Source organism: Lethenteron reissneri, chromosome 3 (genome assembly GCF_015708825.2).
Source record: "Lethenteron reissneri isolate LAM-NWPU_2019-01 chromosome 3, ASM1570882v1, whole genome shotgun sequence".
Lineage (NCBI taxonomy): Eukaryota > Metazoa > Chordata > Hyperoartia > Petromyzontiformes > Petromyzontidae > Lethenteron > Lethenteron reissneri.
The window spans coordinates 1,781,815-1,806,431 of NC_083781.1; the positions used below are offsets into that span (position 1 = coordinate 1,781,815).

Here is a 24,617-nt window from a genome sequence, read left to right on the forward strand (position 1 = left end):
CTTGTAACTTAATTTTAAGCCACTTCCAAATGTGGTATCGACTGCAAACTTGGTATACTTATGTCATACTGATGACAATATTATATTCTATCATAAAAAATACTTTTTTTAAAATTATCTTTTTACATGCTTTCTATGAACTCACTCTGTTGTTGTATCCTCAAATCTTGTAGCTCAATTTTAACCCACTTCCCAATGTGGTATCGACTGCAAACTTGGTATACTTATGTCATACTGATGACAATACCATATTCTATCATAAATATATATTTTAAACATTTTTTCTTATATGTTGTATTTCGGCTTGGGTCTAACTGTCCACGCTCAACTGACGTTGGCTGTAACGTCGTGGCAAGCTTCGGGGCCACTTCTTGGAGTCGTGGAGTTCTGCCATTACGAGCACATTTCATAAAAGCGTGTTTTTAAAAAAAAATTTTAATGACTTATTTCAAGAGAGTGCAAAAGATGATAACCCTCAACATTGGCGGTGCATGTTGGCTCCACTATCCAACTGAAGCGTCAGGCAGGGAGCCTCAGGCAAAGATCTCCCCCGTGTCGCCTTCACAGGGAGCGGGGGGGGCAAGCACCACGCCCGGCCGCCTTTGTCTCCCCCAGCGGCGATGCTACACACCGCACCGGGTACTCGTTTCATGCCGAGTCGACCCAGGGGAGGCCCGGGGGTTCCCCGCTTAGATAATCGTCAGCGGTGTTCGTTGGCGGTGAGCGGAGATCGAACTCTGTGATCGCAGCGCTGCGCTAACCGCTGCGCCACCGCTCCCACGGAGCCTGAGAAACCTCCACGTGGTGGGTGGTGGGGGGAGCGCGGAAGCGACAACTTTGTTAACATGTAAAACTTATTGGCCGGGGTTTTTTTGTAAACGCACAGCAAATATTAACGTCGATTTTTCTGTAAATTAAAACGTTTATAAGTGAACAAAAAATCAACACTTTAATGTCGTTCCGGGGGTTGTTTTGAGAGACGCGGGGCCTGAGGCCCTCCGCGCCGCTCGTCACAGCGCCGCCACCGACTTCTCCTCCTCCTGCTCGTCCTGCTCGCCCTCGTCGTCTGGTGAGGGTGAGGACGTGGTGGAGGTGGTGGACATGCAGCTGCCGTCTGAAAGGTAAACGGAGAGAGAGGCCACACGCTTTAGAAGCTCGTCAGGCGAGTGGATCGAGGGTGTTGCCCGTTGCTAAGGAGGAGAGAGGCCTTCACCCGCGGCGTTGTTCACTGCAGCCTGGAGGAATCCGATGATCTATAAAGCGCTTTATTCACAGATGTTCTCGCCTGCTTGGCCATACTTGGCGGCTGTTGGTGCGTGCTGGTGAGGCGGAGAGAGTGATCACTCTCACAGCCACACAGCCCTCGATGCGCCACTGATGTTAGCCGTGGCCGGGAATCGAACTCAGGTGCTGGGCCACAGGGCCAGTGCGCTCACCACTGACAGTGACACGACGTTTGGCAGTGCTATGATGATGTTTGGCAGTGCTATGATGATGTTTGGCAGTGCTATGATGATGTTTGGCAGTGCTATGATGATGTTTGGCAGTGCTATGATGATGTTTGGCAGTGCTATGATGATGTTTGGCAGTGCTATGATGATGTTTGGCAGTGCTATGATGATGTTTGGTAGTGCTATGATGATGTTTGGCAGTGCTATGATGATGTTTGGCAGTGCTATGATGATGTTTGGCAGTGCTATGATGATGTTTGGCAGTGCTATGATGATGTTTGGCAGTGCTATGATGATGTTTGGTAGTGCTATGATGATGTTTGGCAGTGCTATGATGATGTTTGGTAGTGCTATGATGATGTTTGGTAGTGCTATGATGATGTTTGGTAGTGCTATGATGATGTTTGGTAGTGCTATGATGATGTTTGGCAGTGCTCTGATGATGTTTGGTAGTGCTATGATGATGTTTGGCAGTGCTATGATGATGTTTGGTAGTGCTATGATGATGTTTGGCAGTGCTATGATGATGTTTGGTAGTGCTATGATGATGTTTGGCAGTGCTATGATGATGTTTGGCAGTGCTATGATGATGTTTGGTAGTGCTATGATGATGTTTGGTAGTGCTATGATGACGTTTGGCAGTGCTATGATGATGTTTGGTAGTGCTATGATGACGTTTGGCAGTGGCACGATGTTTGGCAGTGCTGTGATGATGTTTGGTAGTGCTATGATGACGTTTGGCAGTGACACGATGTTTGGCAGTGCTGTGATGATGTTTGGCAGTGCTATGATGATGTTTGGCAGTGCTATGATGATGTTTGGTAGTGCTATGATGATGTTTGGTAGTGCTATGATGATGTTTGGTAGTGCTATGATGATGTTTGGTAGTGCTATGATGATGTTTGGTAGTGCTATGATGATGATTGGTAGTGCTATTATGATGTTTGGTAGTGCTATGATGATGTTTGGTAGTGCTATTATGATCTACACTATGGGGACCTCTTTTGCCAGTAAAAATATGATAATTGGTTCTTTACCCTTCTATCTGGCAACAAAACTGACACCTTTTTACAAGGAGTCATGTTTGCATAGACCGCAATACCTGCAGTCATAAATACAAACAAAAGACATAACTCTGATAATGTTCACTGTCCTTGAAGTTGATTGGTCCACACCCGAGACAGCTTTCCTTCGAGCCTAGTCTCACATGGGTTGGACCAGAAGACGCCAAAAGGCGCACAACTCAAAGACAATGCACCATCAGAGTATGAGAGCTCGGGGCAAGCATCTACACTATGGGGACCTCATTTGCCAGTAAAAATATGATAATTGGTTCTTTACCCTTCTATCTGGCAACAAAACTGACACCTTTTTACAAGGAGTCATGTTTGCATAGACCGCAATACCTGCAGTCATAAATACAAACAAAAGACATAACTCTGATAATGTGCACTGTCCTTGAAGTTGATTGGTCCACACCCGAGACAGCTTTCCTTCGAGCCTAGTCTCACATGGGTTGGACCAGAAGACGCCAAAAGGCGCACAACTCAAAGACAATGCACCATCAGAGTATGAGAGCTCGGGGCAAGCATCTACACTATGGGGACCTCATTTGCCAGTAAAAATATGATAATTGGTTCTTTACCCTTCTATCTGGCAACAAAACTGACACCTTTTTACAAGGAGTCATGTTTGCATAGACCGCAATACCTGCAGTCATAAATACAAACAAAAGACATAACTCTGATAATGTGCACTGTCCTTGAAGTTGATTGGTCCACACCCGAGACAGCTTTCCTTCGAGCCTAGTCTCACATGGGTTGGACCAGAAGACGCCAAAAGGCGCACAACTCAAAGACAATGCACCATCAGAGTATGAGAGCTCGGGGCAAGCATCTACACTATGGGGACCTCATTTGCCAGTAAAAAAATATGATAATTGGTTCTTTACCCTTCTATCTGGCAACAAAACTGACACCTTTTTACAAGGAGTCATGTTTGCATAGACCGCAATACCTGCAGTCATAAATACAAACAAAAGACATAACTCTGATAATGTGCACTGTCCTTGAAGTTGATTGGTCCACACCCGAGACAGCTTTCCTTCGAGCCTAGTCTCACATGGGTTGGACCAGAAGACGCCAAAAGGCGCACAACTCAAAGACAATGCACCATCAGACTCCTTGTAAAAAGGTGTCAGTTTTGTTGCCAGATAGAAGGGTAAAGAACCAATTATCATATTTTTACTGGCAAATGAGGTCCCCATAGTGTAGATGCTTGCCCCGAGCTCTCATACTCTGATGGTGCATTGTCTTTGAGTTGTGCGCCTTTTGGCGTCTTCTGGTCCAACCCATGTGAGACTAGGCTCGAAGGAAAGCTGTCTCGGGTGTGGACCAATCAACTTCAAGGACAGTGCACATTATCAGAGTTATGTCTTTTGTTTGTATTTATGACTGCAGGTATTGCGGTCTATGCAAACATGACTCCTTGTAAAAAGGTGTCAGTTTTGTTGCCAGATAGAAGGGTAAAGAACCAATTATCATATTTTTACTGGCAAATGAGGTCCCCATAGTGTAGATGCTTGCCCCGAGCTCTCATACTCTGATGGTGCATTGTCTTTGAGTTGTGCGCCTTTTGGCGTCTTCTGGTCCAACCCATGTGAGACTAGGCTCGAAGGAAAGCTGTCTCGGGTGTGGACCAATCAACTTCAAGGACAGTGCACATTATCAGAGTTATGTCTTTTGTTTGTATTTATGACTGCAGGTATTGCGGTCTATGCAAACATGACTCCTTGTAAAAAGGTGTCAGTTTTGTTGCCAGATAGAAGGGTAAAGAACCAATTATCATATTTTTACTGGCAAATGAGGTCCCCATAGTGTAGATGCTTGCCCCGAGCTCTCATACTCTGATGGTGCATTGTCTTTGAGTTGTGCGCCTTTTGGCGTCTTCTGGTCCAACCCATGTGAGACTAGGCTCGAAGGAAAGCTGTCTCGGGTGTGGACCAATCAACTTCAAGGACAGTGCACATTATCAGAGTTATGTCTTTTGTTTGTATTTATGACTGCAGGTATTGCGGTCTATGCAAACATGACTCCTTGTAAAAAGGTGTCAGTTTTGTTGCCAGATAGAAGGGTAAAGAACCAATTATCATATTTTTACTGGCAAATGAGGTCCCCATAGTGTAGATGCTTGCCCCGAGCTCTCATACTCTGATGGTGCATTGTCTTTGAGTTGTGCGCCTTTTGGCGTCTTCTGGTCCAACCCATGTGAGACTAGGCTCGAAGGAAAGCTGTCTCGGGTGTGGACCAATCAACTTCAAGGACAGTGCACATTATCAGAGTTATGTCTTTTGTTTGTATTTATGACTGCAGGTATTGCGGTCTATGCAAACATGACTCCTTGTAAAAAGGTGTCAGTTTTGTTGCCAGATAGAAGGGTAAAGAACCAATTATGCTATTATGATGTTTGGTAGTGCTATTATGATGTTTAGTAGTGCTATGATGATGTTTGGTAGTGCTATGATGATGTTTGGCAGTGCTATGATGATGTTTGGTAGTGCTATGATGATGTTTAGTAGTGCTATGATGATGTTTGGCAGTGCTATGATGATGTTTGGCAGTGCTATGATGATGTTTGGCAGTGCTGTGATGATGTTTGGCAGTGCTATGATGATGTTTGGCAGTGCTATGATGATGTTTGGTAGTGCTATGATGATGTTTGGCAGTGCTATGATGATGTTTGGCAGTGCTATGATGATGTTTGGCAGTGCTATGATGATGTTTGGCAGTGCTATGATGATGTTTGGTAGTGCTGTGATGATGTTTGGTAGTGTTATGATGATGTTTGGTAGTGCTATGATGATGTTTGGTAGTGCTATTATGATGTTTGGTAGTGCTATTATGATGTTTAGTAGTGCTATGATGATGTTTGGCAGTGCTATGATGATGTTTGGTAGTGCTATGATGTTTGGTAGTGCTGTGATGATGTTTGGTAGTGCTATGATGATGTTTGGTAGTGCTATGATGATGTTTGGCAGTGCTATGATGATGTTTGGTAGTGCTGTGATGATGTTTGGTAGTGCTATGATGATGTTTGGCAGTGCTATGATGATTGGCAGTGCTATGATGATGATTGCTGAGACACCTCGGGCCCAATGAACTGTAGGTGGGTCAGTCCCACTTGAATCTCGTGATATGCTGCTGAATGTGTATTACGTGTCGCCTCGTGGTGGTGGTAGTGGTTGTTGTGGTTGTTTCACACGAGGGTGGTTGTTGTGGTGGTGGTTGTTGTTGTGGTGGTTGTTGTGGTGGTTGTTTCACGTGAGGGTGGTAGTTGTTGTGGTTGTTTCACACGAAGGTGGTTGTTGTGGTGGTTGTTGTTGTGGTGGTTGTGGTTGTGGTGGTTGTTGTTGTGGTGGTTGTTGTTGTGGTGGTTGTTGTGGTGGTTGTTTCACGTGAGGGTGGTAGTTGTTGTGGTTGTTTCACATGAGGGTGGTTGTTTTTGTGGTTGTTTAACATGATGGTGGTTGTTGTTGTTTCACATGAAGGTGGTTGTTGTGGTGGTGGTTGTTGTTGTGGTGGTTGTTGTTGTGGTGGTTGTTGTGGTGGTTGTTTCACGTGAGGGTGGTAGTTGTTGTGGTTGTTTCACATGAGGGTGGTTGTTGTGGTTGTTTCACATGAGGGTGGTTATTGTTGTGGTTGTTTCACATGATGGTGGTTGTTGTGGTGGTTGTTGTTGTGGTGGTTGTTGTGGTGGTTGTTTCACATGCGGGTGGTTGTTGTGGTTGTGGTGGTGGTTTCACATGAGGGTGATTGTTGTGGTGGTTGTTGTGGTGGTTGTTTCACATGACGGTGGTTGTTGTGGTGGTTGTTGCACACGAGGGTGATTGTTGTGGTGGTTGTTGTGGTGGTTGTTGTGGTGGTTGTTTGACACGAGGGTGGTTGTTGTGGTGGTTGTTGCATATTATTAGGGTGGTTGATCTCTTGCTGCAAGCCATGGAGGACTGCCTCCGGGAGCAAACGCAGCTGGAGCAAGAGATTGATGCCTACAGGCAGATCCTGCAGCCACGGTGAGAACACACCAGGGCTCATCATGTATGAAGAAGAGAATCGCACACACGCCATACTTCACCAAAATACGTCACGCTTGCCCCGATAACCGGGCGTAAAATGGTACTTTTACAGTTTCGTTCATTGAGTTTGCATGTCTACGGCACAAACATGCCACCAGCATTGCAAAACTCCATCACATGTCACATTTCGTGTCAACTCTTCCATTGCTCTGAGAGGTAGTCCATCCCGGTGCTTCTCAACCTGTTTCACTTCCCGGCACTCACTTTCGAGCTCGCTCGGTCTTCACGGCACAGACAACCAAAACGTCCCGACTGTGGGCCCGGGTGGGTGGCCAGGGATGAGGGCTGACGGCTGTGTGCCGTGCGGTGCTGTGGCCAATGGAGAGGGGAGGGCGGGAGGTGGGGGCTGGACTGGCCACTGAACGGCATGGAGGGATTCGTCTGACCGAGCTTACCAACAGTTACATTCTTTGCTATAATTCTGAAAACAGCACGGCACACCAGGGACATTCAGCGGCACACCAGTTTGCAAAGCTCTGGTCTGGCCAAGGGGACACCCATTGGTAATCGGCACCTCCTATTAGCACAGTTGGCTGTGAAAGAGGTTCAACATACACACAAGGTGCACACAGTATTCGTCCTGCAATTGGGTATAATCTGCGAGTACAACAGTTTTATTTTTCACTTGTGTTTGCAAGCTACCAACATAACACTGGCCATTTTATGGGGGAGATTATTGCTCATTTAAGTGTGGAACTGTATGAGAATGTGTACAAAAGGAAAGTTGTCGATGTAAATTTGTGAATACTGATATGTGTCCGATTACCATGCTTGGCTACGTACCATGCGAAATAATTTCGATTTAAAGCTTTGGTGACTGCAGGGATTCATATTCTTGGTTCTTTCGGTAGAATGACGTAGAAGGGAAATAATAAAATAATAAAAAGAAAACAACAAAATTCTCACGACGTTTCGATTTTAACACAAGCAATCATCAGGTGTGATAACCACAGCAAGAAGAAGGTCAACATGCATAGGTGCATGCGTAGTGCAAGTACTGAATTAAAACGAAGTTCACAAGGGCTGTGCTCTTATGCAACCATAACCACTGAATGTCACTGTACCGCTTCCTGTTTAGAGAAGACTAATTGCTTTGATACAGCTATTAATGGTGTGCTCGTGTATTCTTTAATTGTAGGGAAAATGTGACTGAGGAATGTGAACCTACACGCATCTCTGCGGGGGGAGACGCGGAAGAAGCAGGTAAAATGCAGTTTTTCTACATCCACTTCAAATTGAATCATTTGACCTTTTCAATCCGGCAGGCAGGATTTCTTAAAATGCGGTCAATTAGTTATCTTGAGTGTTCCATTTTCGACGAGGGGGTTGTAAGTGATGGCGAAACTACTTCTATAAAAGAGAATATATTTGATTCACGCTGTGCAAAACAGTAATACCTCGGTGAACGAATCTGGGAACGTAAAGATGTCAGCCATGGAGGGCCCCTTAGCCCCCCTATTTTATCAAAAACAATGTATCATGCAAAGCGATTCAACAGAGTTAAATGTTTACCGCAGCGCCCATGCGTGCACTCTGTAAACACGACCGGGTGGAGTTTGTTTACCGTACATTATCAGCAGTCAATCAATGAAGGAAGAGCTTCTCCCTTTCCAGCCTGCCATTGCTTGAGCTCCTTGTATTGGTAAAATTTAGTATCGTGTTTTTGTTGTTGTTGCAGTGATAGTTGTGATCTTATTACCCCCATTAAGTCATCCAAACAACCACTGAGTGCAGGTGGCTCTTACTGGGAAAATCGTGCAATGCAAATACATTTATCTGTAAACGGAAAATGCCGAGCGTAAGGAGGGTAGAGGCGGGAGAGGTGAAGAGTGAAGTGGCGCTTCCGTTTGGGTTGGCGCAGTCCACCCTGCAGACCATTTTAAACCAAGCAGACAAATTGAAGGCCACTGTGCAGCGATGTTTTGCTATTGTAGCGCCCCCCTTCACTGAAGTCCTGGAACGCTTTTCTATGCCTCCTATGCAATATCCACCTTTGGTAACGACGTTTCTGATAACGAAGTGACATCATGGAACGCATTTACTTTGTTAGCCGAGGTATAGCTGTAGTTAGTTCCTAAACCAATCTGCCTGTGCGTAGAATAAGTGGTGTTCCAAATTTTTTACCAGTGATAAAAAAAATGTTGCGGTGAAGAAGGGACATTATCCAGAATGTTGCACATGACACGTTTTTGCTTTTAAAGCCGCAGAATTCTTAACGAATGTGTTGGTGTTTTTTGTTTGTTATTTTTGCTTTTGCCACCACTGCCAACAATTATCACCAGCACTTAATTTGAAATAGGAACGCGGTGGTAACGTCCATCAGAGGGCGCCAAAATACCTTGGTGGTTTTGTCCTCGATTACCTGTTAAGCCGTGGCTGTCACTCTCAACCTGAGTGGGTAGTCTTGGTAATATGCAGACACTTAGGTAGAAATAGCATGAAACACCCAGTTGCTGCTGCTGCCATACTAAACAAAACAACTTTTTCTATTTTATTAACCATCAAACTAAACTATTTTTATTTTACCAGGTAAGGCCCACTGAACTATGTGGCTCTTTTTCATAAGTGACCTGGCCACAAATTATAGTCCTACGAAGTGGCTTATCACGTGGACATTGATAGTAGCCAAATACTCTGAATGCATGTTTTTTTAAATGGGGAGGGAAAAACCGGAGGACACGAAGAAGAATCTACGCAGCCATTGGGAGAGAGACCACGCGGACTCCAAATATACAGGCGTCAGGGTCAAGATCAAACCCACGACCTCCTGTATTGCAGGCGAGGTAGTTCACATCTCACTACTATGGCGCTCTAGGGAACAAATCGATACCAGTGGAAGCAGGGTGCTATTTACCTGTTGTGCTGACCTGAGAGCTCCACATTTAGCCATCAATTTTCTGGCGCGAAGATTTCGCAGTGAGACGAGAGAGAATTTTAACATATAAAGCGATATTCTCTGGGTCTTTCGGTAAAGTCACGTAGATAGGTTCAAAGAAAATAACACAAAAAGCTACGACGTTTCGATCGCAACACAAGCAGTCGTCATCAGGAAAAGGGATGACGACCGCTTTTGTTGCGATCGAAACGTCGTAGCTTTTTGGAATATCATCCGCGAAATTTGCTAGTCACGAGCATCTCCGTAACGTATTCCTTATTGTGAATAATAAAGGAATACAGGCAGTCCCTTGGGTTACGGAAGACCCGACTTACGGAAATCCGACCCTAAGAAAGTGCTCATATAAATCATGTCAACAAAACATTTAAATCCTGTATGCGTAACTGTTTGCATTGGTTACATGAGCGCAAATAGTGCAGCGCCGTGAAGTTGCAGATGAATACAGTGGAGCGAGGCGTAAGTGCGGGGCTGCATATTCCCCAAGGTGGTGGTGATATGACAACGAATTGACAGACCCAACACCAATACAAAAAGGTGTACGACAGGGCTGCCCACTTTCACCCAGTCTTTTCAACATCTACTCGGAGCAGATTTTTGATCGAACACTAGCAGATAAAAACATTGGTATTAAAGTCAATGGACAATACATCAACAACATCAGGTATGCCGACGACACTGCACTGCTGGCCGATTCAGAACAAGACCTACAACAAATCTTGGACGAGGTTGCCACAGAGAGTCAAATATGGGGATTACGAATTAATAAAAAGAAAACAAAGGTTATGAAGGTCAGCCGAACTACAAGCGAAATAACAATCAAGCTGGGCAGCGAAAAATTGGAACAAGTACACCGATTTAAATACCTTGGTGTAATCATTGACGATCAGTTGAACCATGAAGTCGAAATCAAGAGCAGAATTGAACAAGCAAGGCAAGCATTTATTAAATGGAAAACACTCCTTGCAGACCGCAACTTGAGTATATCACTGAAACTGCGCACACTGAAATGCTACATCTGGTCAATTTTGCTGTACGGAGTAGAGACGTGGACACTGACAACAACAGCAACAAAAAGGCTCGAAGCTTTCGAAATGTGGCTGTACCGAAGAATGTTGAAAATCCCATGGACAGCCAAAACCACCAATACACAAGTTCTGCAAGATATGGGCACTGACAGGCAACTGCTGAAGATCATCATTAGCAGGAAGTGTTACTACCTAGGCCACATTGCCCGAAACGACCACAAATACCAGCTATTAAAGCAAATCCTGGAAGGAAAAATCGAAGGGAAAAAACGACCAGGACGGCCAAAAACGACATGGCTCAGTAACATCAAAACATGGCTACAATTAACAACAGCACAAACTCTACACGCCGTGCTAGACCGGGACCAATATAGTGAAGTCGCACACGCCGTTAGGCAGCACTAAAGAAGAAGGTGGTGTCTTGTATAGAACGGAGTCGCGCTGTTACGTTGTTACCGTGAGTCTACTCTGCCCGCCACATCGTCTCTTTTCCTTTTGTAGAACGACGCAATTGTTTGTTTTCTATACTTCATGGTGTTCATAAACAATTGGACACAGCACGGTATATGTTCCATTAGTTTAATTATGGGTGGTGTATAGGTTAGATATTCGATCAAATGAAAGAATCATAGGACGTGCAGAGCGTATGTATAGCAATACGGTACAGGAAGCAATAGAAAACGGACTACAGCGCGAGATGCAGTACTGAGAGAAAACGGTAGGGAAGGCACAACTCTTTCTGGCTATGGGATTATTTTATCGTTGATTTTGGGGTGAAATTGTTCAGTTTCTGACGTACGGAAAATTCGGGTTACGGATATTTCTCGTGAACCTAACCCTTCCGTAGCCCGGGGACTGCCTGTACTGTTGTAGTGAATCAATGCATTTTTACATTCCCTAATTCATTCACGACATTATAGTGAAACAATGTGAATAGGAGCAACATAGAGGGCTTAGTATATATAATTATATTATGGCAGTGGTTCTTGACCTTTACTGCGGCCTTGGGGGCCGTCCATAAATGACGTCACGCACCTGGGGGGGTGGTGGTCAGACATTTGTGACGATGTGTGACGAGGGGGGGGGGTTGAGAAATGTGACGTCACATCAAAATGCGCAACTTTAAATAAATATAGAATTGTTATAACAGCACTAACTGTTATAACAACACTCCTACAACATCAGAGTGCAGCGCCACATTAAATACGCACTACAATGACAATAGTTTATAGCGATTTGAAGCATGTTTTATTTTCAAAATGGAAATATGGTTTTGGGGGAGGGGGGGCAGAGCTTTGTGACGTCATATTTGAGGGGGGGTCTGACTTTTTGTGACGCCATGTGACGAGGGGGGAGGGGGTAAAAAATCGTCCAAAAGCACGTGACGTCATTTATGGACGGCCCATTGCACCCCTTTGGTTCTAAATCGTTAAAAAAATTATAACGTTAATAAATACATAGGTTTGATGAAACAAAGTAGTTGTACTTACGTGCCCATGCTTACTTTGTGTTTCGTTGATTTACCTTCTAAAAGAAATGTGCATGTCTTAGCCCCCAGAAAGGGAATCTCGCACCCCTAGGGGGCGTGTGCACTCCAGGTTAAGAACCGCTTTATTATGGCATTTAAAAAGTCAGAGTTTGTTTATGCTCATCTGTGGGGAATTTGGCCTATTTGACGATCACCTGATCCTTTCAATGTAGTTTGCTATGAAATAAACTTGTTTTCCGATGTCACCCTGATGTCAACCCAGCCAAACCTCGTGCTCAAGAGATGGAGGATTTGGAGCTGCTCAACAAAGCTTTGGCAAAGGCCCTGAAGGTCCGAGAGTCTGGCAGAAACTTCCTCAAGGAGCTGGACAGCGCTGGCAGCGTCGGCACAAACGACCAAGCCCCACAAGTCGACGGCTTTTCCGTGCAGGACAAACGGGGCCCTGCACCACCCAGGAAACATCAAGCTGTGAAAGAGAAAAGCCAAACGAGAGGCCCTCCAACAACGGCCGCCGCTGGCACGTCGAGGGCGACCTCCGCCACAAAGGCTGCGCCCAGAGCCTCGTCTCTCTCCCGCAGGCGGGTGGACTCCTGCGGTGCTGAGCGGCCTCCGTCTATGCAAGCTGCCCGAGCCAGGACTTCCAGTGCTTCGCGAGCATCTGCGGTGGACAGGAGGGTTCCAAAGGCAGCTGCAGTCGACAAGCAGGGCAAGCGATCCAGCGTACCGGGCGGTCGGAAATCTGCAGCGGCAGCAGTGACAGCAGCAGCAGCGGCAGCAGCGGCATCACGTGTCTCAAACGCGAAGGGCCTGCGTGTTTCTACAGCTCACACCGCGGAGGTGAGCGGCGTGTCTTAATCTGGGCTTTGTCTTGATGCTGATCTCCCGGTGGAGCTGTGTGTGTGTGTCTATATATATTTGTTTGGCCTTACCATCAGCCCCACCAAAACTAAACACCTTCCTGGGTATTTTCTACCATCGGACACTCCACCCCCACAACTCCCAATTGGTGATGGGGCAGTTGCGGAGAGAGTGGAGAGCTTCCAATATCTGGGCAGTTTGCTCATGAGCGGTTCCGGTTTGACAGCAGAGGTCTCCGAATTAGTCGAGCGGCATTATCTTTTCATCGGTTGCGTAACACTGTGTGGAAGCTTACCTGGTCTGTCGCTCCACACGAAGCTTCAGGTCTTACTCTATGGGGACCTCATTTGCCAGTAAAAATATGATAATTGGTTCTTTACCCTTCTATCTGGCAACAAAACTGACACCTTTTTGCAAGGAGTCATGTTTGCATAGACCGCAATACCTGCAGTCATAATACAACCAAAAGAACATAACTCTGATAATGTGCACTGTCCTTGAAGTTGATTGGTCCACACCCGAGACAGCTTTCCTTCGAGCCTAGTCTCATATGGGTTGGACCAGATGACGCCAAAAGGCTCGAAGGAAAGCTGTCTCGGGTGTGGACCAATCAACTTCAAGGACAGTGCACATTATCAGAGTTATGTTCTTTTGTTTGTATTATGACTGCAGGTATTGCGGTCTATGCAAACATGACTCCTTGCAAAAAGGTGTCAGTTTTGCTTCAGGTCTTCTCGGCCACAGTCATGCCCTCCCTTCTCTACGTTTGCGAAACGTGGACCCCCCTAATGGAACATCTTCGCCGGTTAGAACATTGAGGCTGGCCTGCCTACGATCCATCCTGGGTTTAACCAGGCTGAATTGTGTGAGGAGCTTACAAATCCTTGAAAGATCTGGACAAAGTCCCATCGGCGAACTCCTCTGGCATGCAAGGCTGTGTTGGCTGCGGTATGTAGCCTGCATGCCCAGCCACCGCATGCCTAAACAGCTTTTGTTCAGCTGGATAGAGGGGGCTAAACGGGCACGGCATGGGCTGGAGAAGAGATGGAGTGATGTGTTGCAGTAGGAGGTGGCGCTGAGTGGACTTGCCAATGACTGGTACAAGCGGTGTCAAGATTGGCATCTGTGGATGAGGCTTGTGAAGGATGCTACTGGGCAGTTGGAGGCAGTCGCCCTCCAACAACAACGGAGGGCGGAGGAGCGACGCTCACAACGAGCAGAGCGCCGGGTGGCTAAAGCATAGTAAGTTGGCACAGTAGGGGGCACAGGTGGAGCATCGGCCATTCATATCAGTCAGTCGACGCCTGGCACCTGGGTCTTACCCATGACCTCCTGCCAGCGGGCGTACGACACTTCACGTGGCCTCAACGTGCACGTAGCCTGGCACAAGCGCCGTGGTGACGTCACCGCCACTTAGTGGCGGATGGCGGTTATATATTTGTGAAGGCACTTTTCTCTAGACTAGTGTCATATTCCGTACCTTTTTGATGACACCTGTGCCGCTTATAAAGGCTGTTCTATTCTTGCAAATGATGGCAGCAATGTGTCCAGGAGCCTAAATGCCAATGTCGAAGTCTGCCAGCCATGAGAGAGAGGGTTTCAGGAGAGAGTTTTTTGTAATACAGTTGATCATCGATTATCCGGCTTCCAATATTATCCGACTTGCAGGCCGATCCAGAGAAACCGGCAAAATCGCTCCAAAGACTGTACCAGTACGGGGATATGCAATGTGTGTGTGACGAAAAAAGTAGCTATGCTTGGTTTGTGTTAAATATATTAAATAGAGTATATTATACACTAGACACAACTTAAACAATGAAAATACTGCACGTATATACATAACCCCATGCAGAGTCTTCGAGATTGGAGAGTGGCAAGTCCTGTAGAGTAAATACTTTTTAAAGTAGGGTAAGTTATTATTGTCTATTTGTATGTTTATTTACGCCAATTTCACATAGTAAACCAATTTAAAACACAAAAATTATATATGACAACTAAAAAACAATGTTATACAAGAATGTGCAAAAATAACCTTTTTTAGATGTATGATTATCCGGCGTTTATAAAATCCGGCACCCTATCCCCCCCGAAGTTGCCGGATAATCGGTGCTCTCCTGTATTGCCATTCCTCTATTGAAGGATGACAGTGGTTTACTAGATGGTCCATAATTTGAGGTGCATTGTGGCCATGCAAGCCAAACTTATGTGCATGTAAGAAAGGCAGTGTATGTATGTAGGTGAGGGCAGAGTGGAGAGCATTGATTTTTCAAAAATAAAATTACGGTATATTTCATATTTATCTGGAAAAAGCTAAAATATTTACTTTCTTAGAGAATGAACATTGCAGAGCACAGTCTGTTCTATAACGTGGCAGTTGCATTCCTGCAGAACAACGCGTTATGGGAAAATTGCGTTATGATAAATAATATATAAAATAGGGTAAAGCACAGTCCGCGATAACACGTGAGATTCGTATGCAGGCTGAACAAAGAATGAGGCATCTGGGTAGCATCTCTAAGCATCCAGCAGTATCCCAGTGCCTTGTGTGATGCTATGCCGAGGCAGCCGTACAACCGCTTATTCCTACTAGCGCGACATAGTTCTGTTTACTCAATCGCGTTATATCCAATTTGTATCCACGGTATAAAAATGTGTTCCCGAATACATCATTCTTCACCAATGTTAGCCATGGCCAGGAATCAAACACGGGTGATCGCGTTCATAGCGATTTGCACTAACAACTGCACCACCACTTTAACTCTACACCCCTTAATTTCATATTATTTTTTACATCAGCTAAATAACAACAAACACCACTATTAATATGTTACTTTTGTGTAAATGTAACGATTTGTTCCGGTTTGTACACCGTTCTAGCATTTCTTTGATGATTGCTCCCCACGACCGTCGCGTGCACTGGAGGTTATTAATCTGACCCCATTCCCGGGTAATGAAGCGGGATAGAATTGACATGGAGTGACCCTGTGTTCCGTTATTTTCGCAAACACAAAGCCGCCTGTGTTCTAACATAAAACACGTTTGTAGGCATATTTTTTGTTTTGGTCGCACATGTACTCATTCAAAGGCACTTAACTATCAAAGACAAGTCAGCATGACGCAGCAGCATTTTCTTTTTTAATCTCAACGTGGAACATTTTCTTTAGAGCTACAATTTCAGCGGCCGTACCCGCGGGCGACGGCGAGCGACTTAACAATGTGAGGCGAACTGTTTGGGGTAGAGGATAACAATCGTGCGCTTTGTAGGCGGCGGTGACGTTAAAGGCGCGCTTGTTTGTAATGTTCAGATGGGTGCGGCCTTCCCGGAGGATGAGCCCACCGGGGCCGCATCGGCGGCCGTGCTGGACGGCCGACCGGCGTGCTCGCGGGAGGCGGATGAGTTCACCGCACGACACAAAGGGTAGTCTCGCGCGAACCAGCTTGCGGCCGTCGTCTGCCCAACTGGAACGTGGGAACTGATTTGATGTCGGGATTATTTGACTGGCGGCGGCGTCTTACCCCCAACAGTGTAATCGTTTCAACGTAAACATGCGTTGCTCCCCCCCACCGCGCGCCGGCCGTGCGGTTTTCGTTTGGCGAAACGTTCTCCTCTCGCGCTAGCGGGTCACGGAGCGCAGCGCTCTTTGCTCTGTGGTGCTGCGGCAGAGCGAGATGGGATTTGTTGCTGTGTAATGAAGTGGTTTCATCTGCTCGTGATTTAATTAATTGTCGTGAATCTGGGTCATAGTATTGACTCGAATCTATAATTTTTGTGTCATTCGCCCTATTTATGAATATCATTCCATGAATCAGTCCTTTTCGTTGAATTTTTAATTTGACCCGGCAATACACCGTCACGCTTGACATTCTGTGTGTTAGTGGCATTGCGGTTATTGAAACAAATTTTTTAAGTGTGCCTGAGAAATGTATCTGTCGAAGTTTGGATTCATATGAAGATGCTTGTGCAGTAGTTAACTCTGCTCGGATCAACGTCAGGGTGTTTATGTTGCACAATCATCGGCAACACATATTTTTACGGTGATTATGCTGCTTATGCACAAAGTGTCCTGGAAATGAACTCTGTTGTGTTTTTTTTGTGGCAGCTCAAACCTGGAATTTCCTGAAACGTTCAAGAGACAGCAGGCCAAAAATCACCGGTAAGAGCCTTCTGCCACGTGTTTCTCAAACCTCTTTCATTGGCCAGTGACTCATGGATTCCAAATGCATTTGTCCCAGAATACAATGTATATTTTTGTTCATGCAAAACTGGCATTGGAGTAATTAATAGAGGAAAGATTGCACCTTAACAATTTGTGTGATGACAGGATTTTGTAAAGTGCACTTAATTGTAGTGCAGCAATACTGCTCAAGTGATTAAGTTAATTGGTACCGGAAGTTCATAAAGGGCACCACGGTTTGCCATTAAGGGCGCCACAGTGGCGAGATGTTAACTGCCTAGCCTGGCATGCGGGACATCATGGGATCGATCCCAACCCTGACGCCCGTATATTCGGTGTTCTCCCTGAGGTCACGTGGATTTTTGTCCGGGTCCTCCGGTTTTTCCCTCCACATTTAGAATCAACATCACGCGTTTAGAGTATTTGGCCGCTATAAATGTTCACATGATAAGCCACTTGGTTGAGCTATCATTTGTGGCCAAGTTGCTTCGGAAATAGAGATATATAGCTCCAGTGGGCCTTACCTGGTAAAATACGATTTAGCTTGCATAGTTTAAATAGTAATGAAGAGTAATGATATCATCTTGTGTATCCATGCCACTATGTTGAACTTCTTTCGCACCGCACGGCACATGATGTGGAACGTGGTGGGCACACTCATTTTATGCGTCTCATTTCCCCGATTCGCTAGAACGTGAGATTTTGTGAATGAATTGGCCAACTTTGCTGTGTGAGTGAATCCATGCTCACAGTGTGCATGATGACCATACCGAGCTCACAGTGTGCATGATGACCGTACCGAATCCACGGTGTGCGTTATGACCCGTACCGAGCCCACGTTGGCAGCTCCACGCCCCAAAACTATTGATTTTGAGGAAGCATCCTGCAAACTGCCGTTTTTATCCATTTGTGCCGCCCAGACGTAATATAACAAATCCCAAATGGTATTTTGATTTATAAAATAGCATCTGTGGCTATTGATCTAAATCCACAGTGTAATCAATTTTGTTGGTGACGAGGCTGGTCGGGAGCGGGGCTCTCTGGCGGTGATGCAAGGTCACGGTTTGGTCTGTGCATGCCAATGCTCTCCATAACAGCGATTGTTTTGGCAGTGTGCTTGCTGGCTGTGGTGCAACGCCGATTTTGAGGAGTGTTTTTGGAAAAGAGCGTTGCACAAAAATTGTAATAATTTTTTATGTGCGCATCGTGTGAATGCAAAACGTCACAAAAACTTTAACTAAGATGTGAACTATCGGAATGATATCAACTCAAAGTAATTCATCACACCCTTGTGGGTGGAATCAAGCAGATAATACTTCACTTAAATATAGAGCGTTTAATTCACTCTATCAAACTGGATTTGTTTAAAGGCACCTTTCACCAAACCAAGGACCCTGCACAGAAATGATTTATCCTCCGTTAAAACTTTAAAATCATGCAATTACAGTCATAACTAGGTTCATCTGCAGCCGTATGATTTCATTGAGTTTTCATCTTTATTGCCAGGCTGAACAGGTATGTTTTACATGTTTTTACATATTAAACTCCTGTGTTATATTTGTATTGGAAATGCAGACACTTGCTGAGAAGTTATAATGTAAACGATGACCAACACAGGTACATTGGATCCCAGTTACTCTATCAATATTGTAGAGTTGCCAAAAGCACCATGCCTATTTGTATCATCAGCTGTTGCTCACTAAAGATGTAACGCCTGAAGGCCGAATATCTGAACAAATTTAATCGCTGCAACTGGCCATGGAAACGTCCAATCAGATCAGAGGGCTGCATCGTCACCCCAGGATTGTGTGCTCTGTAGACCAACCATTGTACATGAAACACATATAAACAAACTCTGTTTTCATTGGCTAGATAGAGGCTTTGCCATGAAATTTCCCGAGCGCATCATGGCTGGTCATTTTTGCCGGTCGAACGGCCAGCACTCGTAGCTGCCACTGCAAGGCCTCTTGTTAGTGCGATCTGCAGGACTCAAATACATCTCTGTTGTGTTTGTGTTGTTCCCAGCCTCTGGCAGAAGGTGGGCCTACTGCAGGACAGCTGCACGCCAGAGGAGGAGGCGTACGCCCTGAAGTTGCGGTCGACTGTATCCTTAAGAAATGGTGCGATGCTGGCAAGCACACAGAGCCAAAGGACTCCGGGCTGAAACAAAGAGGTCCGTGTGAAGCACCGTCTGGATAGGGTCACGCGATGTTTTTTGTGTCTCTCTTACTGATGGTGGCGCAGTTACCACTGCACCGTGCAGTGGCAGTGTGGGAGTGGAGTTCATAGTCCCATCAGAAACAGAATCTTTATGTAGACTGGAGGAATCTGATGAACTATGAAACTCTTTTTTCACAGATGTCCAGTAGTGATGATTCTGCAGCATTGAGTGAGTTCTGTATACATTTTATGGGCATGGCTTTAGTTTGACCGTACTGGAGCATTGTACTCCGAGTTAGTAACACGAAGGGACTGTGGTTGCTCTTTAGTGTTTTGGGGTCCGCTTAATAAAACTTTTCAACTAAACAATTTCTTATTTTACCAGGTAAGGCCCACTGAGCTATATAGCTATTTTTGCAGAAACGACCTGGCACAAATGATAGCTCAACCATGTGGCTTATCATGTGGATCTAATAACGGAGCCCTCGTTGCGTAAAACGGTGCGTTGACAAGTTGAGCACACCAGGCCTGCCTGGCCGCTGTTTTGCAGAAAGGAAGTTTGCCTCCCCCCTGCCCCCCCGTTGCAAGTGCACGCTTTTGGACTGGGTGTGGAACCTGGCAAGCGGCAAGGAAGAGATGTTTCACGTAAGGTCTCCCCAGGACAAATAAATGTTAGTGATGGGGAGAGCCTGCTGTGCCTGCTTCCACGTCCTGGCACGGGGAGCAGACACGGGAGCGCGTCCGATGCAAATCCACTCGCATCGCCGAGGAGTACAAATAAGCTTTAGCCGACAATGCTTTCTTTTACCCAAGGCCAAAATTAACACAGCTGCCCATTTGGTTTATTTTTCGTTCTCACCTACCATGACACACCCCTGGGAATATGCGTCAAAGTGATTGTCAAGGTTTGGGAAACTGCGTCTTTTTCCGTGAGAGGCCGAGCAACGTTCCTGTCAGAAGGTGCCCTCTGCTGGATCGATCCGGCCGCACTTTTTCTTGCAAAAGGAATGCCTTGATCTGCTGTCAGTGCCCTGAAGAATCAATGGGAGAAAACGCGACCACTCATATATTTTTCCATCGCATAAAAAACTATACAACAGTTCTTTATTTTACCAAGTAAGTCCCACTGAGCTATATCGCTCTTTTTTCAGAAGCGATATGGCCACAAATGATCGCTCACCAAAATGGCTTATCATGTGTGGATTAATAGCCAAATACTCGAAATGCATGTTTATAAATGTGGAGGGAAAAACTGGAGAACTCCGAGGAAAATCCACACGACCACGGGGAGAACATGCAAACTCCAAATATACAGCAGGCGTCAGGGTTGGGATCGAACTCACGACCTCCTGTATACCAGGCGAGGTAGTTAACATCTCTCCACCGTGGCATATTCGGATGACCTACAACAACGCATGTATTTGCAGTTGCCAAAGACCAAATTACCCGCAGTGTGCCAGGTCTGAGAAACTGCCGGTTAGCCCTGCGTAGAGTGCTGGCAAGGTTGGCCACAATTTACAAACATGGGGATTGTGGGACTACCCGGTGGGCAGTAAAGGGCAATGCAGACCACAAACTATTGTCCTGTATACTTCTATGCCTCTGCCGTGAATGCTTTACGCACGTCCGACAGCGATGCATTGCAGACGTGCGTACAGCATCCACAAAGACAACGTATACCTTGTTGATCTCGTCAAGGGGCATAAACCATCACGCGAACTCCAGTCATCCTCAGAGCGGTGGCTTTTGGCTAGCCGTCGAACAAAGTCAGTCACCGCATCGCGCGCTTTCAAATATGCTTATGCGGCCGTCTGGAACGCGATATTAGAAAGCCACTGGAGCTATGCACTTTTACATCTAGATTGAAAGCTCATTTCTTTCGAACTGATTTTTTGTAATTAGTTGATCTTCCGCCGCACCTCCGATTAGCACAGTTGGCTACGTACGGTGTGAAAGAAGTTCAGCATACACACATACCAACCCTCACTGTTCCAGCTTGCTGAAGCATGGTCAAACAATCGTCATGACTCGCCCTCATTTGGCAGTGGATTTTAACAAAGGGCTCTCTGCATGACCATTGTTTAGAATCCTAGATTGCCGTTTGAGTTGATCTAGTCCTCGTAGGGTGCGGAGGCTCGAGCTGAGTTGGTAAGGAATTAGTCTTGTGCTTGACACCAAATTCCCCTTGAACTCCGAGCCACATGCCATTCGAGAGAACTAATTGACTTACTGAGTAAGGCTGATTTGTGCTGTGGATTAGTGTCCATGGGAAACCAATTCCAACACCATAAGGGAAAGATTGCTCTGGTTGCGATGGATCGGTGAGTGTTAACAGTGTTTTTATTTATTTCATTTTAAAATTGACTTTCAATGCACGTGTGCCCGTATTCAACTTGCAGTGCATTGGTTTATTTTTTAAGGCTTGTAGCAATATTCCATTTATCTGTAAGCATATAACTGCAATTATCTGTTGAAATATGGGATTAATCTACTGATTATTTCTTTGATCAAAGTAAAGAAAAATATGAGCATACAATTTGTGAGTGTGGATCGATGACATAATCATTCACCATCAGCGTATCACACCAGGCGTTGACTGGCAAGTTTTCCTGCTTTTGGATTCTGACGATCGATTTGTTCATTGCTTTCATTGGCTTAAAATTATTACAATGTTCGCACTATATTAATGTTATCAAAAAAGTTAGGTAGACACTACGTCCCCTTTGTAGTTCTCTCCCCGTAAATAAAAGTATTTATTACACAACCCATAAGCCCCATGGCTTTCTGGGAGTGCATAAATTCAGCAGCATTGGACCGGATTCGACATACAATGTCTCATCAGCAGCCAGGCTTATTGGAATGAATGCAGGCGACCTGCCAGATGTTATATAGAAGGTCCCGCTCTTGAAGATATGGGTCCTAGTTTGACACAATTATGTATTTCATAATTGTATAATAATCTCCAGCGAAACATCATAACATACAAAGTTGTCAATTTTGCTCACTTATCAACAGAAATCAATTGGCTCATTTGCCCTTGGGACACATTGATTCGATTGGCTGTGTCGGGCGGCTAAGGGTTATCATAAAAAAACGATTCCTACCGCAATCTAACCCAAAGAAATTAATTACGAACCTGACCGTTTATCATTGTCATCACTCCTTGCGTGTTATCGCGCCTCGCACGAGTAAACCAAGGCCCGGGACACCTTCGGCGTGTGAACCCACTGCCGTGTGTGTATGCAGGTGCGTGCGCGCACTCTCCTGTATCCGACCGGTGTGTTTGCCCTTGACCGAGGCACAGTTTCTCGACGGTGGGGTGGCCACGTTGAGCCGCCACGATGTGGCACAGCGGCTTGAGGAAGTCGACCTTGTCACGAGCAGCATGGACCACCTGCTGTGGAAGGAGATGGAAGGCCGTGCCGTGGACGGTGAGTAGCTGACAAATACCCCACTTGCAGACACTCTGTATGTATGTTGAACGTCTTTCGTACTGTCCAGCCAACCATGCAAATCAGAGGCGGCACTGCTTTCTATCTGTGTAGCTTTAGACAACCTTGCACTCCATCATATAGAGTTTATTACGATGCGATTAAATGCACGCTCCTTAAATGTGTGACCAATTTATTTAGAAATGTGAACACATTTTACAAATTTAATCGGGAAATTATTTTGCTTTGCAGTGCATAGTCCAGTTGCAATCAAGCACACACTGTAACCCCCTTTATACCTCGTGGCCCATGGTTTGTGTAATTGGACTTATTGTGATCTTATTGTACACACAGAATTCTATTACTTTCTTACCAGCTCTGCAAAGTGGGCAAGACGTAATGTCCTTGCGCGCAATTATAATTTCAAACAAACCACGACCCGCGTGCTGGCACCTTGCGCTCAACAGTTTTGTATAAAAGCGATCGCACGAAGCGTTTAAATTTTACAAGGTTGTTTTAAAATTGCTTTCATAAAATACCGCCAGTTTGGCAATTTTCTCTTTAGAGTGTTCTTGGTTTAATATCAAAAACATTTGTCGAAGGGGAAAAACTAATTACGGCAAAAAAAATTTGCGAAGAGCAGATTTTCTCCCCGTTGCCCCTTTTGTCAGCTGTAATCGCTCCGGGTGACTCGCGCGCCCTGCTCCTGCTCGTTTGCACGCCGCTTAACCTGTCCCAGCGCCGGTCTCTTCCTGCGGAAAGCAATGAAAGGTGACTCCCGCTATCCACTTAATTACGTCCCCCTCCCGGGCAAGTTTGGCAGGACACTTTGCCCCAACTACAAGCGACTTATACAGATTCCGGTGGGGAAGAAATATTTCAAAAAACTTTGCAGAACCGCGTGCATAAGGGGCAGCACCCGCCACCGCTGTTCCACCGCGCATCACAACGATGCCTCCCAGACGACCAGTGGTTCTAACTGCTGCTATTATCGAGTAATGCGCCCGGATGGGCAGAAGGCAAGAGCTGGGACGACAGGCCGGTGTTCGCACGCACACGCGGCACCTTTGCGCTCACTCGCGTGCGTACATACGTAAGTGAATGCCGGCGATGTCCTTGTTGGTTTGCAGCCAGGATGTTATGCAGGTGAATGTGCACGTGTTCAAACATTAAAGCTGCAGAGGCGAACTCTGACCTGGGAAGGTCATCGGTAATGTTAAACGTCTACGTAAAGAGCATTGTTGCACGCCCTTCACACGCCGTCACGAATCCCCACTACTGCAGTTTTTTTTTCTAATTTTATAGGGCTCACAAGCTCGGCCTTGCACTCAACTGCAGTTTACAAGTACGACGTAAAATCATTAGCGAATCTGGCAGGCTGCCATTTCAGCCAGTGTCCCCGCATCCCTCCCTCCCTCCCTTGCTCCCCACCCAACCTCCTCCAACAGGGTGTTGTCTTTGGCCCCTTGTGAGCGCCACCGCTTTCCCATGCTTGAGTGGCAGTGAACGGGGACACGGCACAGGGGTGGGGGAGAACAGGAGCGCAGCTGCTTCACACACACCTCATTTTCCAGCGCTCGCCATCGCACCGTGCCCCCCCCACCCCGCCTGGCCCCCTTCCAGACACGCACGGGCGCGCGCTTGACGTGATCTCCACGCTCCCAAGACCGTCTCGTTCTCCCCTTGTCCTATTCCTATAGGTTGTGCAGTCTCATCATTGTCGTTTTCTATCGTTGTCGGTTTATGTGCTGAAGTTTATACTGTGGAGGCTTGGAATCTACAAAGTTATTATTCATAATATTGACAATGGACGATTATTACTGATAGGGCGTTCACCCGTTATGAAGTTGGTCCCTGAGAGGGATTCTAATGGTAGCCATCGTTTGCAGTCCCGTTAATGCTGGCGTTACATAATTTAACAATATCGCAATCAATCCATGGTTTGTGGTGAATTGCCATTACATTTTCAACTCGGCTGCTGATAGATTAGGTGTGTGCACG

The 24,617-nt window shown here is 45.8% G+C and overlaps 1 protein-coding gene across 2 annotated transcripts in view; it reads left to right on the forward strand.

Annotated features, from left to right (window-relative positions):
• The first annotated feature begins 590 nt into the window (after positions 1–590).
• Positions 591–24,617, forward strand: part of TEDC2 (tubulin epsilon and delta complex 2) — a 36,120-nt gene continuing 12,093 nt past the window's right edge. Inside the window, exons 1-8 of one of the 2 annotated variants that reach the window (XM_061555363.1) lie at positions 591–1,121; positions 6,421–6,519; positions 7,721–7,785; positions 12,255–12,829; positions 16,156–16,268; positions 16,951–17,004; positions 19,051–19,129; positions 22,490–22,616. In XM_061555363.1, the coding sequence (XP_061411347.1) occupies positions 1,102–1,121; positions 6,421–6,519; positions 7,721–7,785; positions 12,255–12,829; positions 16,156–16,268; positions 16,951–17,004; positions 19,051–19,129; positions 22,490–22,616 (1,132 nt within the window). In that variant the 5' untranslated portion in view covers positions 591–1,101. The remainder of the gene's footprint in view (positions 1,122–6,420; positions 6,520–7,720; positions 7,786–12,254; positions 12,830–16,155; positions 16,269–16,950; positions 17,005–19,050; positions 19,130–22,489; positions 22,617–24,617) is intronic. The other variant, XM_061555373.1, reaches the window with a different exon arrangement.